At 40.9% G+C, this 15,672-nt stretch overlaps 1 protein-coding gene across 2 annotated transcripts in view; it reads right to left on the bottom strand.

The window, feature by feature from the left end:
- Positions 1-5,134: 5,134 nt before the first annotated feature.
- Positions 5,135-15,672, bottom strand: part of vasna (vasorin a) — a 44,559-nt gene continuing 34,021 nt past the window's right edge. For both annotated transcript variants that reach the window (XM_004569087.4, XM_004569088.4), the window contains one exon: positions 5,135-9,721. In XM_004569087.4, the coding sequence (XP_004569144.1) occupies positions 7,610-9,700 (2,091 nt within the window). In that variant the 5' untranslated portion in view covers positions 9,701-9,721 and the 3' untranslated portion in view covers positions 5,135-7,609. The remainder of the gene's footprint in view (positions 9,722-15,672) is intronic.

Genomic DNA, 15,672 nt, shown 5'->3' on the forward strand with positions numbered 1-15,672 from the left:
AAAGTTCCCACCACCAAGGCGCCCCCAGTCTCCTCCACGTCAGCTCTCCGCATCTGAATAAAAGAAAAAAGAAAATTATAATATATTACAACAAAACTTACATGCAGTGCTGGGGGGGGTAACCCAACTGCAGGACCACACTGGTGATCTGCAGCTAGAAAAAGGGCCTCCCACCAGTGGTAACAAAAATCAAAACTACAAATCAAAACAACAGAAAACAACATACAATCTAAATAAAACTTTAAAATCTGGAGCAGACGGAATCGCCGTATTATTCCAACTTTCCGTCTGCCCGACTATAAGTTAATCATCCAGTCAATCAATGTGCACGCCAGCCGACTTCCGTAGCCAGCATGCATATGGCTGCTGTCCACGCCGATGTCCACTTTAAAAGGCTGGCAGCAGCAGGAAAAGAAACCTTGCAACAGGAACAGACGGTAAAAGCAAAGGCCCACACTTCCTGCAAAGTATAATAAGCATTTACTATAAAAGAACAATAAAAGGCAGAGATCGTAACAAACTGAATTACGTACCGAGTAAACAGCGTCACGAATCATGAGGACAGTGGCTCATTGGAGGCTTCCACAGCTACAACTTAAAAATAATATCTGTTTACCACCAAGTAAGGTAATGTACGCACTACACTGAGTAAACACCTACCAGCTGCGATGGAGGCTTCAGAAGAGTGACCCGCAGATGATCTCTGCAATACCAAGGGAAGTCAGGTGACCAAAAAGGAGATCACAGGTAAGCAATCCAGGAATGCTCAAATGCGGGGCGGATCTAGAGAAATTTTCTTAGGGTGGCAAAGAAATCAAATGGGGTGGCAAAATCAAAGCACCCCCCCCCCCCCCCCCCCAAAAAAAAAAAAAAAAAAACACATATGCAGGTGGTTACATATGGTTAAATTGATTCAAATGCGGTAAGTATACACGTTTTTCATATAAATATTTTCTATAACTTAATTATTCTCTGTAGCCCACATAATTACACACTTTAGTTAGAATCAAAACACATGTTTTATGTATGTACTGTATAGCCTGTATAATAAATAAATATTTAGCCCAATAAGTATAAAATCCAGAAAGCTACACAACACAGGGCGGTTCATTTAAAAACACAAGTCTAACTTAAGTTTCACACTGTTTTTTGTTAGAAAACAATCAACTCATATGGCTCCTACAGTTGCGTAGAGACAAAAGTGGACAAAAGAGGGGCAAACTTGTGGCTCCACAAATATAATTATAACGTAACATATACTATATCAATATAAACAATATTGTCACATCTCATATCTCGTATAACAATATATCAATATATATTTAAAGACTCGATATATCGCCCAGTCCTAACACCAGACATAAAAAAGTAAGACTAGGTGTTTTCATGGTCCCTGTGCCTCGCTGGCAACATGTTTGTTTTGGTTTTCGCTCTCTCCCTCCTCCCTCTCCCCCTCTCGCTCTCTCTCTGTCGCTGCGGCGATGCTCATTGCGGGCTCCCGCTGCTGGCCCACACACCTGCTCTCATCACCACACCGGCCGCTGATCCCAACTGATTGCAGTACTACTGAAGATGGCGAATCTACGTTAGTCTTCGCCGGATCGTTGAGCTATCAGCGTCAGTCAACCTGTGCATCTGCAAATCTGAATCTGTAAGCTTTTGTAACTATCCCGCTAACCTGACCTTTTTGTGTGTAGATTGTTTCTGGAACCCGATTACGAGAGGAGTGGCAGAGGAGGAGGAGGACTTGGAGCTTTTGTACAGAGAGTGTACCTTTTCCCTGATCCCTGTTTCCCCACGGACCCTGGCTACCTGGACCCCCTTTCCCCTGCACATTGTATATAGCCACTTGGTGTTGTGTTCACTGTAAATAAACGCACTGTCTTTCGCATATAGGAAACAACTGGCCTGCGCCTGAGTCCCTGCTCGCTGCTGAAGTCAAAGTAAACTTTATTGTCATCTCCGCTACATACAGTCCAGTACATAGAGAGACGAGACGATGAGGCTCCAGTTACAGCAGTGCAAGTAAACAAACAATAAATATAAGAAGAGTAAGAAAATAAATATGCACTTTAGGACTCGGGGTAAAGGGATCAATAACAATTTAAAATTTATATTTTATATTTTGATGATTTAAAGTCTCACACACAACCCGTGGAAAGGGGAGGGAGAGGGGGGCACCAGAGGGAGTCTTCGCCCAGGGCGCCAAACAGGCTAGGACCGCCACTGCATCAAGACATCACATATTTGCAAAAGTGCTCTAACGTTTTCGGAGATGCCTGTTGCCCACAAGATGACCGCACAACATTTTTATTCTTGTTTGTTTTAACGGTATAAACAGTGAAAGGTGGTGGATTAGCCACTTGGTCATGATCAACTCTGGGCTGGACCAATTACAATACAGCCATATTGAGGTGAAAAGGAACACGATTCGTCTCGTACTTCAGCTAGAATGAAAAAAAAGACACAAAGCTGACGTTATTCTGTGTTTTTGCTGCACAACTGGCTGTTCTTCTCTCATTCTCTCTCCCTCCCTCTCCTGTTGCTACTTCAATCATGAAACTGATCAATGATCAGCTGATCGGCTTTCCTCTCTTGTTTGTTTATCGCCCACTTTGCGCCAGATATATAACGGTGTACACAAAGAGTTGAACGCACGGGCAGAAATGTTGAGAGCGCAAGCAACACATTGCGAGCAAGCACAAGTGCAAAAACTGAGCGAGAGGGGCTGCTATTGTGTGTGTTTATGGATAATAGCAAACACTGAAATACATTTTTTGCACACAGCAATGAATTTTGTTCACTCAAATTTAGCTTTTCTTCACTCAAAATAAATTTCTTCTCAAAATGCAACACTTGCACCTGCAAATGTTTTTTTTTACGTGCGCTCAGAATAGTGGCACAAAAATAACACCATATTTGTCAGGCTAAAACAAACTGAGAATAAAGGTGTTTGTTGTTTCTTAGCTTCCACTGACTCTCCTCTGTCAGAGTCTGTTAGAAAATGCCCTCGAAAATTTGCCTTCTTTGTAAGTTCATCGCTGAATTTTACAGGTTTTACTGTTGATCAGACATTCCCAAACTCCCTCCCCACAGCTTATTTTGGTCTTCCAGCTCATGTTGCTCTTTTTATTAGGTTAATTGAGTGACTTCTAAAAAAGCAACCCATCTTTTCTTACCACAGCTATAGAATGCCATAGAAGGGTTCACCCATCAAAAGTAGTTGCAGCAAACACACTAAACACCCAAACAAAAAAGTTTACCCTCCTAGTAATTTTCTGTGGAATTTAGAATGATAATCTATAAAAGCCTGCTCCCCAAGCCACAGTGGCTTCTGTCAGTTCTCCAGCTCTTTCAAAGAAATCTCCTTAATGTTAATCTCTTCCATGTTTTAGATTCCAAAAGGCTATAATCTTTACCATGAATATATAATTAGGTATTTGCATTTTTATAGAGACTCCCTGCCTTTATGTTCAGCGGGTCAACCCTTCATGCAAAACTTTCACGCAGTGAAAGTGTATTTAGTTTCAGTCTTGCTTTTAGTTCTTCTCTTTTAAACTGTATCCAAACAGAGCAGTTTGTAAATGTGTAACTTATCCCACAAAAATTGGATAAGCAGAGTAGGAAAGATCCAGTCAGTGATATCACAAAGCTAAAAATAGCAGAATAAGTCTAATTAATAGCATTTCGGCATTTTGTTCCAAGACCATGGCATTTTTGCATGAGACATCTGAAAGATAACTCATGTTTCATGAAGAACATACCTGAAGAGTGAGGTCAAGATTGTTGCTGTTTGCTTGGATCAGCAGGCTTTTTGTTTACCTGACCTAATAATCTAAACTTCCACATGGTTATTATTAATACCTTGGCTACCTGGATTTTCGTCAATTGCTTGGACAACCGGGATACTAAATTGTCCATGAATAGCAAGTCCTCAAAGGTGCAGTTTTTTTTTAATTGTACATATAAACATACATTGTTTCGTTTTTAACTGTCTTCCAACAAATTACTGCATTTTTGTAAATGTAATTAATCCATTAAAAATACATAGGAATGGGACGCCGGATTGCACACGCTGCCATGTTGCCTCTCCATCAATACTTTGGCCGAGATGAACAATGCCCTCTTGCCCAATTGCAGTTTATGTATATGGATAGAAACAGTCCACAGTACATAGTACAACAAAGTGGAAAAAAAATGTGAAGAAAAGCAATAATGTGACCCTCATCTGGATAAAATCTCTTCCTCCTCTTCTCCTGAACTGAAGTCGGGGCTCTTACACATGAAAATGGGCATTAACATGCCTCCTACAGAGTTAAGAGCCATGGACGTTCCTTGAGCTGCCATACACTCCTATTTTAAAATATTCAACTCTGCAGCTGAAAGAAAACACATTTCCAGCTGTCTGAGAGAAGTGAACAGGGGTGATATTTTCATAACTTAAAGCCAGTGTGAGTGTTTGAGAGATGCTGACAAGACAAGGTCAGTCAATGGCACTTTGTCGTCATGTTTGTCATTTTGTGCTTTCTGTAGCATGTTCGAATGCTCGAGATTTGGTGAACAAAATGGTCATTTACTTGTGTGGGACCGCAAATTAGCCTCTGTGGAGTCTGTGTGAGACACCCATACATAGTATAGCTGAGGTTTGCTAACAAAGCCTGCTAGTGTTAGCTGATAAACTTGAATGTCTGCTCCAATATCTATGAAGTAGCAGAGTCACTTAACATCTGATTCGAAACCTGTTTGTTAGTGTGTAAAATTTTCCACTGGCATCTGTTCTTCGCTATTAGGGGAAAAATACTTAAAAAGACCTCCATCCACAAACCAACACAACGTCACAAAGTAATCATGTTGTGGTTTAGGTTAGCTTAAGCGTGTGCATGTGTGTAATGAGGTAATAAGGAGTTACAGGCTGCGTGTAATCAGCTCCTGTTGTTAATGGAAACCCTTTTCCCAGTTGTTTACCATATTTCTATGACGACACTCGCGTTCATTTAAAACTAACATAAAGCCTCAAAATGAGCTCGAATTCTTCTAAACCACACTGGCAGGATACACTGCAGTGAAAGATCATATAAAAGTATCTTCAGGCCTCAGCCAACACCTCTTGATCAAACACAAAACCACAGTCGTGTTATCATCAGAGCATTTTAATACTGTTCGTTTTCTCAGCATTGCTTTTATGGCAAAAAAAAATGTACACAGAAATGCTATTGACAGACAGAAGAAAAACATACAACAATGACAAAAATACAAGTTTCCCTAAATAAACAGGGAAAGTAGTGTAACAAGCATGTTGAAAATATTTCAAACATTTCCTTCTCCTACGACTGTCCAAAGCAACACAGCGAGTGTTTCAGCTGATATGTTGGGATAAGGGGAAAACATGAACATCTGTGGCTTTGTTTGGACTGGAGAATTGACAAAATAAAACAGTGAAAACTGAAAATGGGTGCTTGATTTTGGACACTTTGGGAGTATTATATAAGGACAATATGGGGTTGGAAGCATAAAAAAGGGGACACAAAAACAGCCGTGAAAACACACACACATACACATCTGAACAATCAAACTCATGTAAGTTACTGCTGTTAGATAACTAAGAATCAAATAAGGCCTTTTTTTTGTCAAAATCCTCACAAAAATTGATTGCATGGTGCTTCATTTTTAGTTTGTAATTTGATGCAATGCCATATGTTGTGAGACAAAATAAAGGCTCTATTGTTCTCGAAATCCACATCAGCATGTAATATGACACTAAAAGATGTCGGTAAGGCTCGGGAGCAATGTTGCTTAGGCATTTCTCTGTAAACCTATTATACTCAGTGATAGAGTATGAATCCTTTTTTTTTAAGGAAGAAGATATAAAAAACTGCAAAAAATTATTTAATCTCTACCCCAGACAGGAGAAAAAAAAATAAAACAGATACATTTCATTGCTTTTAGCATTTACATTTCACAGTCTGGTTGGCAGTAAACAAGCAAAACTACACAAACCAATAATAGTCACTGATCAAAAACACACAATGATGATGATTAAAGTCAAGTGGCAGACAAGTAAGAGGGTAATAGCAAACAAAAAGCTAAAGGGGCCACTGTCTAGACGATATCACTGGAACGATACAGTCAGCAGCCCCAGGAGAAAACTAGTGCCTAAAACTCTAAATCTTTGAACTTCCTTTCTTGGCACGTGTGTGCTGCTTTATAGGAGTGAGCTCTGAGGCTGAAGGCCTTTGAACAGTTTAGGGATCTTTACTGTTCAAAAACAGTCTGAACCTTGTTTAACTATGTCTTTGTGGAGTGGAGGCAGACCTGGCAGAGAGACTAAAGTATCTGACACTGAACTTTTACATTCAGTTTAAATTTTGGAAAAAACAAAAAGCAGTCTGTATTTTATGTAAGAATGGCTGAGTTTTAATTAAAGTAGTTTTATGAATCAGCTTTTAGTAGATATTTAATTACTCCTCGCTGCTTTTGGATCTCATCTTTGGAGAACTTTAGCTTTGATTTACTTCTCCATTTACTTCTCCACTCAGGACAGTCAAAAATCCACCATTTATGCATGGGTTTATAGGCAGGGACAATTACTGTTTAAACTCATGTTAGCAATACTGCAAAAAAAAACAAAAAAAACAAAAGACATGCTAAAAATACAAAAATACATGACAAAAATGGAATACCATAATATCAACTAAACACTAATAATCTGCCTCTGATGGCACAGAACAATGCAGGCAAAGTCCGTTCCCATTTACCTTTCACAGCAAATATATTTCCCACAAAAAACAAATGATGTGGCAGAATTATGGTTGATGGGTCAGAAGAATCCAAATCTGCACAAGACACTTGCATGTTTTTGTTTCAGATACTGTCCACAACATAATATAGAGTTCACACAGCTCATATGGTCTTCAGCTTAATGCTGATTTTCAAAATATTTTTATTAATTCCACTTCCTTTTGAGCATTAACCTTGTGACAGTCTATAAGTGGAACATTTGAAAGGAAAATCCAAATGTTTTTTTCAGTGCAAGATCTTTTTATAATCCTTATGGTGCGGTCAGAGTTGGTTGAAACTCCAGTTTGTATTGGGACGTGTGGTCCAGGTGTTTTCATATACACCAGTGACGTGATCCAGTTCTGTAGCTCAAACACTCAGGCACTTTCCCCATACCATATCTCCTAAATCCAGCAACAGGATTACAACTCAGTCACATTGTTTCTGTTTTATAAACAAAAACATTTTAAAAAAGAACTGTCAGTTACAGCTGCGTCAATGCAAAAGGCACTTCCGTTTTCAGTTCGCTAAGACCTTTCTAGTAAATTGCACTCAGTTAGGTTTCACCACCATCTAATCCTGCTTGATGACTTTTAAACCACTTCCCATTCATTTTGCAAATTTCCAATATGATGTCATCGTAATTTTACCATTCACTGACTCTGAAATAAATCATCCACTTTGTTGTGCCACCTTTTGACCTTGAAAGGATAGTAAGTGCCACTTTTTGAATTTTGGATGTTTGGACTGAAAATTCGATTTCAATCACTAAGTGAGCGATATCAGGATCAGAAACTATGGAAGGGGAGTCTTTACAAAATCTTCCCAACAGTTAGAAATAAGATGGTTTTAGTGACGTAACATTGTTATTTGAAGGGCAGTGGCCTTGCACTAAGAGTGCTACATAGTCCAACCCCCCGTTTTGTTGCATGTATGGAAGTGGCTGAGGAGTAAAACAATGATCGATCTCCGGCTGTTTGAGGGGTGTTGTACCGTTTCCTCCATTCTCCAGACAAGGTTTCCCCTCCAGTTCCATGGGATCAGGATCAGTGGGGCCCAGTTCAGGCTCCAATCCAGAATTGGCCTGCTTCCTTTTCCTTAGACAGATGATTGTCCCAGCCACCACAGCAAATCCCAGCACCAGTGCAAGAGCAGCTAAAGCAGGTATGAGAGTATATGTCATAGATGGCTGTGTCTCCACCCAGGGCTCTGAGGATGTCACTGGAATCCCTTCGGTACGAGCCTCTGTACATGACCCCATTTCAGCAGAGTTGTTGGCCCGAGAGCTGATTTTCTCTCCCAAAGGACTAGCACAGACTGAATAGGTACAGTTTGGTCTCAGACCACGTAAAGTGTATTCAGGATAGTTGGGTGGAACATTCAGTGTAATGGATCGGCGATCAGGCCCTGAGAGGTTACGGTAGGTCAACTTGATGCCACGAATATGCGGCTGTGACTTGATAAACCGATGCAAGTCAAGAAGGATTGATGTGGAGGTCACCTGACGTGAACTGATGGCATCAAGTTTATCAGGCATCTCGGTGGTAACTATAGAATCTTCAGTTGCTGGTGGTTGAGGAACATCATCCATATTTTCACAGTAGAGGCCAAATGTCCCTGACAGACACAAACAGCCGAGTTCTCCCACTGGGTCAAAATAACAAGTGCCACCATTAAGGCAGATGTTTGGTGGACAAAAGTGCTCATATTGCCCACTGGTGGAGCTTGGGAAGACTGGAGGTTCTGTTTTTGGAGAGATAGTTTCTTCACTAGGTGGTGGAGGAGGAGGAATAGCATTGGTATGGGTTGTTCTTGGAGATGTGTATGGCAACTGTGGAACAGAAGTACTTCCAATGGGAGAGCCCATTTGCAATGTTGTGGTTGATGGACATCCAAAATCTTTGTGATCCAGTTCTGAAAGCATCTTCCCAGCATTAACTAGAGGAAAGTGGCATCTGGTCTCTTCATGTCTCTCAAGAATCACTTTCTTCTCTTTTAGCCAGACAGGGAACCAGGCTAATGGGCACAAACAGTCAAATGGATTCTTAGCTGCTGTCAGGGTTCTCAACTTGGGGAAAGTGTGAAAAAAATGTGGTGGGAATCCCTGGAGATTTAGACTACTGAGATCCAGTTCTTGAAGCCCAGATAATTTATCAAAGTCCTCCACCCTCAGATCCCCCAATGGGTTGCCAGCCAAGCTCAGCTTGGTCAGCCCTTTTAGGAAATCATGTTTTAGGGCCCTGGGCACCTCAGCTAACTGGTTTGATGAAATGTCTAGCTCATGAAGATTCTTCAGGGAGGCTACGAGATCCTCATGTAAAGTAGTAAGCTTTAGAGAGGCCACCTTAAGTGTCTCCAGGTGGGGAGTCTGTAGGTCTGAGGGACTCAAAGTTGGAATATTGTTGTTGCTGAGGTCTAAAAGGAGAAGACTGGGGAACTGAAGTGATGGGAGCGAGGTTAGCTGATTCCCTTGCAGTTTTAGTTCTAGCAACTTTTCTAAACCTTCAAAAGCTTCCAAATGAATGCTCTGTATGCGATTTGAATGAAGATACAGCCTCTCCAGCTGTACCAAGCCAGAAAAACTGCCTTTGGATATATGGGTAATCTGGTTAGTGGACAAGTCTAAGTTCTTCAGTTTTGACAACATCTCAAATACACCATCTGGAATCTCTGTAAGCTCATTCTGGCTCAGATCTAAAAGCTCCAACTCCATTAGACCTTTGAAGTCTTCTTGAGCCAAAGTAATGATGGCATTTTGGAAGATGTAGAGATTTTGTGTCGTTGTTGGGACACGAGGCACAATGGGGGCAGGAAGATTAATGCAGAATATAGACCCCTGCATTGGGCAGTCACAGCTTGCTGGGCAGTCAGATGATAACACCAGCCCAGAAGACAGGACAAAGAGCAGGAAGTATTGTATCATGGCGATGAAAGGCTTGCAAATCTGAAAGACATAAGTGGAATAGAAAATGGTTAGTGTCAATCATTAGTTGCTTGCTAAGGTGCCCATATTTACAAGACAAATTGAAACATAAACCCTGGTAATTTATAAATAGCTCTACAGGTAATATAATTAACTACTCTATGAAATAAATGAATATTATTTAAGAATTTTGTCAGCCTCGTACTCAAACTTAGATTCGTTTTGTCTAATAACAAATGCAACAGTTCCATAAAACATGTCCAAAGGAAGAAATTCAAGTATCAAAGAACACAGAAATATAGAAAAGTACAATGAGGTGGATACACACATACTTATGCTAGGGCTGCTCAATTAATCGAATTTAAATCTAAATTACGATCTGGGCTTTCAAGGATTAGTAAAAATGACTGAGCCGATTATTAGCCCCTCCCTCGTGCTTTACTCTCGCGCTGTGTGGCAAATGGAGCGCACCTCTCTGCATTTCGAACACGCGTCACAACAATTAAGAGGACCCGAGGGAAGCTCGGAAAGCTAAGCAGAAGTTATTTGGAGAGGAGAGTGACTGCTGTTGGTTGAAAAGAGAGGTAAAAAACTTCAGTGGTGCAGAAACATTATGGGTTCGCGGAGTCAGACGCGGCTCAAGTAGACATAGTGTGTAAACTTTGCTACGGTGTCGTAGCTGCACCACAGAGCAACACTGCAAAGATCATTAAACATAGATGTTTACATTTTTTTATTTTTTATATTGCAAACATTCGCACTGTTATCAGTATTTGCACACTATTTTATATTATTTTTTGACAATCTTTTTAAAGTCATTATTCAATACATTGTTATTGTTAAATAAATATCGTCAAATAATCAAGATCTCAATTTCAGTAAAAATAATCGTGATTATCATTTTTGCCATAATTGAGCAGCCCTAACTTATGCTAAAAAAAACAAAACTTTATTTCAATAAACACAAATATGTATGCAAAATATAATGCCTAGAGCCTCATTATAGTGCCTTTGCTTTTCATATCTGTAATGATCATCCTCCCCAGGGATAAAGGCCCATAGGTTAAGTGAGAGGTTAGCACAGGCCACCCAGGGTGACTATTTCTGAGTAGATAAGAAGTCAGTTCAGCCACTTCTTTGTGTTTATGGCATCGTTTTTAGCCCGTGAAACCCAGTCTGCTGCAGTGAAGCATGACATGCACAGCCGCAAGTCTCCCATATACAAACATATCTGAGGCGAATATGGTTTGCTGACAGACACATTACACTATTGTTTTATAGTGCCAAAAAACACAGGACAGTAGAAAACTGTGGAAAATTCAAGCACTGCATTGAAAATTTCCAACTAATTTTCCAGTGGATGTGTGAATGTTTTTTAAATCTCATCCCGCTTCCCTCTTAATCAGCACAAGATTTTACAAGGTAGTGTACAAACAGTGCTCTACAAAGAGATAATTGTGTCATCAAGCGTCTTTACTTTGCCCACTTTTATTGTTTATAGTCACATGTCTTATAGGAAGAATAAAAATAAGCCCCATGTATGCAGCTCACCCAAAAAGAAAGAAAAAACACAAAAAATGCACTTAAATGTATAACTGCTGTGTAGTGAGTAAAGAAGTTTTAATAATGTGTCTGGATTGAGCATAAAAACAGTAACAAACTGTTCTGCTGTGGAATAATGAAAAATGTAAAAAACAATTAACTTACAAATATGTTGCTGTTTTTTTATAATCACATGTTTAAATGTTCCTATTATGGTACACCATTTATCAATGTGCATTTCAGTCACCATCCTTAACATTACATCAGCTCTTTGTCTTTCATCTTCCTCTCTCTCCCCTCCACTCCCTTGGCCTGGTTTCTATTTGTTAAACTCTCACACTATTGCCCTTTCCAGGACTCCTGAGGCGGAAGTCAAGGAGAAACCTAAGATGTTTTATTAAAGTCAGGCGTACACACATAGGGCCATACCTCTATTCCCTCCCTGCCCTATTTCTCCGCCATTCATTCCCTTCACCTCATAACATGAAAGTAGGAATTTGCAATATTCTGGGAAATTCTTTATGTAGTGACAGGAATGGAAAAAAGTGGTGCTGACAAGTGTTTTGAACACAACACAAGATTTTTTTTAGATGAATTAATATGGACGGTGCTCTGACCTGCTGCTCTCTTGATTCTCTGTTAACCTAAAGACACACTTTTATTTAACTGATCTTCCAGGACCAGTTAGAATGTTTCTAATGCTGTTTTATACAGATCACAGCACACTGTCTGGGAATTAGAATCTTATCTCTGATTTTTGTCTCTTGATGCCATACTGTATCTATGTGGGAAACTGGTCACTTTGCTAGTTTTTGCCAAAGAGAACAACACTGTTACACTTCATGTCCAATAAGAAATAAACACGGACACTAAATTGAACAGCTTTACAAACCTGCAAGTCTGCATATACTAGTAATTTTAACTGGTGTTTGAACTTTTAGGTAAAAAAACAAAACAGCAATGCAAAGACATGTTTTCAGACCCAAAGTTACTGGTGTGAGTAACATTTTGTGGCCATTTATCAAAGCAATATATCCATCCATCATTCAGTTTTTTTCTGCTTGTCCAGAAAGGTCACCAGTCTGCTGCAGGGCTAACTTTGCCTGGCATTACTTTGCTTTAGTCACCAAACCAGTACTAGTGGGAAAAAAACAAACAAAACAAACAAAAGCTACAGACACAAACTACAATGCACACCCTAATGCATACAATTAAAAGATCTAAGATGACAGCGTGCTCCACTGAACTATTCCTGCTATGACGGGCTTTTGTTCAGGAGAATGTCTTTATTTAAAGCCACTGCACTCCAGAGTCTGGAGCTTTCTTCGTGTGAAGTCAGTTGTTGTTTACAGAACATTATAGCTGCCTTTCAGTTCTTTAGGGTGCTACCTCTGACACACTTGCTAAGTGAATAGTGTGATGAAAGGAGAGGAACGACTGGAATATGAATGGTTGGAGTATTACACTCTTAAAGCTAGCCTTTATAGGCTTTTATAGAATATGTTTGCAAATCCAAGTGTGTAGGTAATCTTGAGGCCTTGCGCTTGCCAACTAACCACTGTCAGGACATGCACGTTTACAGCCTCTGTGAATGTTCTAGAATAGAATAGAATAGCTCTTTATCCGATTGTTCAGTCTGACGTCACTAGCCGTGTCTGGACCTAAACTCCGCTGCAGGTCCATATATCAAATGATCACTATGGCATTACTGAGAGTTGAAAAACTGTCTAAAGTCTTTCATCTTTAATAAAATGATCAGCGTTCTGCTCTACTAGGTGTAACAATTGAGTTTAACATCCAGGCATCCATGAAAACGGAATTTATGACATTTAACTGAGTTAGAAGTTAGCAGGGAGTTAGCTCGCTAGCTTCTATCTAAATACAATATAGCATGTCCTGACTGCGGGGTTTTGGAAACAAATTAAAACGTACAGCTCTGTTATCACTTCCAACATAAATGAAGACAGAAAACTAAACAGCAGTGATGTTTGTAGGGTTACTGAAGTTTGGCTAGCTGGTATATAATGATGTGCTACGTGACCACTAGCGACACAGCTATGTTAGCATAATATAAACAAGCTAACTTTTTTTTCCCACTCGATAAACGTTAACGTGAGTGTTCTCGGTGGTCAGGAACAAATGTAATCGCATGGCAGGATGCTGTAAAAGGACCAAACTTCAGCCAGGAGAACAACTGAGATAATCCATCCACAATACGAGGTTAGTCATTCATATACTGCTGCATGGGCTGGGCTGTAGTTACATCCTAAGGTTTTAAAAACTGAGCTTAAATAAATGATTAGCGGTAATAAAAGCCGAGGGAGGTCAACAGTGATCACTGACTGTTTTAGGAGCTTTTTGAGATCAAATAGAAGAAAATACAAAACATTAAACATGTTAACAACACAAAAGCCATATTAAACGCAGACTACTTTAGGCCCGGAAGTAGGATTCATCGCGTCATCACTGAACAACCGGATTGTGACTGTTACAAGAACAATGAAAGGCAGTTTGGTATCTCTCCGTGTGAAATACACAATAGCGTAAGCAAGTATTTACATAATAACACAGACAGATTTACATTTACACAAGACAGATATGTACAACTTATTCTTACACCTGCATACATACAGATACACCCATAAAGACAGATATGTACAACTTATTCATACACCTGCATACATACAGATATACACATATATATATATACACACGATATACACATATATATATACACGATATACACACATATATATATACACGATATACACATATATATATATAAAAACACCCAGCACGCCCCTGCGGGCGGTTTATCCTTCAAGCTCGGGTCCTCTACCAGAGGCCTGGGAGCTTGAGGGTCCTGCGCAGTATCTTAGCTGTTCCCAGGACTGCGCTCTTCTGGACAGAGATCTCCGATGTTATTCCCGGGATCTGCTGGAGCCACTCGCCTAGCTTGGGAGTCACCGCACCTAGTGCTCCGATTACCACGGGGACCACCGTTACCTTCACCCTCCACATCCTCTCGAGCTCTTCTCTGAGCCCTTGGTATTTCTCCAGCTTCTCGTGTTCCTTCTTCCTGATATTGCTGTCATTCGGAACTGCTACATCGATCACTACGGCCGTCTTCTTCTCTTTGTCTACCACCACTATGTCCGGTTGGTTAGCCACCACCATTTTGTCCGTCTGTATCTGGAAGTCCCACAGGATCTTAGCTCGGTCATTCTCCACCACCCTTGGGGGCATCTCCCATTTTGACCTCGGGACTTCCAGGTTATACTCGGCACAGATGTTCCTGTACGCTATGCCGGCCACTTGGTTATGGCGTTCCATGTATGCCTTGCCTGCTAGCATCTTGCACCCTGCTGTTATGTGCTGGATTGTCTCTGGGGCATCTTTACACAGCCTGCACCTGGGGTCTTGCCTGGTGTGATAGACCCCAGCCTATATGGATCTTGTACTCAGAGCTTGTTCTTGTGCTGCCATGATTAGTGCCTCTGTGCTGTCTCTCAGTCCAGCTTTGTCCAGCCACTGGTAGGATTTCTGGATATCAGCCACCTCCTCTATCTGCCGGTGGTACATACCGTGCAGGGCCCTGTCCTTCCATGATGGTTCCTCGTCTACCTCCTCTTTCTTGGGTTTCTGCTGCCTGAGGTATTCACTGAGCACTCGGTCAGTTGGGGCCATCTTCCCAATGTATTCTTGGATGTTCGTTGTCTCATCCTGAACTGTGGTGCTGACACTCACCAGTCCCCGGCCCCCTTCCTTCCGCTTAGCGTATATCCTCAGGGTGCTGGACTTGGGGTGAAACCCTCCATGCATGGTAAGGAGCTTTCTTGTCTTTATGTCAGTGGCTTCTATCTCCTCCTTTGGCCAGCCTATTACCCCAGCAGGGTACCTGATCACGGGCAGGGCGTACGTGTTGATGGCCCGGATCTTGTTCTTACCATTCAGCTGACTCCTCAGGACTTGCCTGACCCTCTGCAGGTACTTGGTGGTTGCAGCTTTTCTAGCGGCCTCTTCATGGTTCCCATTCGCCTGCGGGATCCCCAGGTACTTGAAACTGTCCTCTATGTCTGCAATGTTGCCTTCTGGTAGTTCAATCCCCTCAGTTCTGACTACCTTCCCTCTCTTTGTTACCATCCGACTACACTTCTCCAGTCCGAACGACATTCCAATGTCATTGCTGTATAGCCTGGTAGTGTGGATCAGTGAATCGATGTCTCGTTCACTCTTGGCATACAGCTTGATGTCATCCATGTACAGGAGGTGGCTGACAACTGCTCCGTTCCGTAGTCGGTATCCGTAGCCAGTCTTGTTAATGATCTCACTGAGGGGGTTCAGGCCTATGCAGAACAGCAGTGGGGATATATATATATATATATATATATATATATATATATATATATATATATATATATATATATATA

The sequence above is a fragment of the Maylandia zebra genome, linkage group LG6, assembly GCF_041146795.1.
Source record: "Maylandia zebra isolate NMK-2024a linkage group LG6, Mzebra_GT3a, whole genome shotgun sequence".
In the NCBI taxonomy this organism is placed as follows: domain Eukaryota; kingdom Metazoa; phylum Chordata; class Actinopteri; order Cichliformes; family Cichlidae; genus Maylandia; species Maylandia zebra.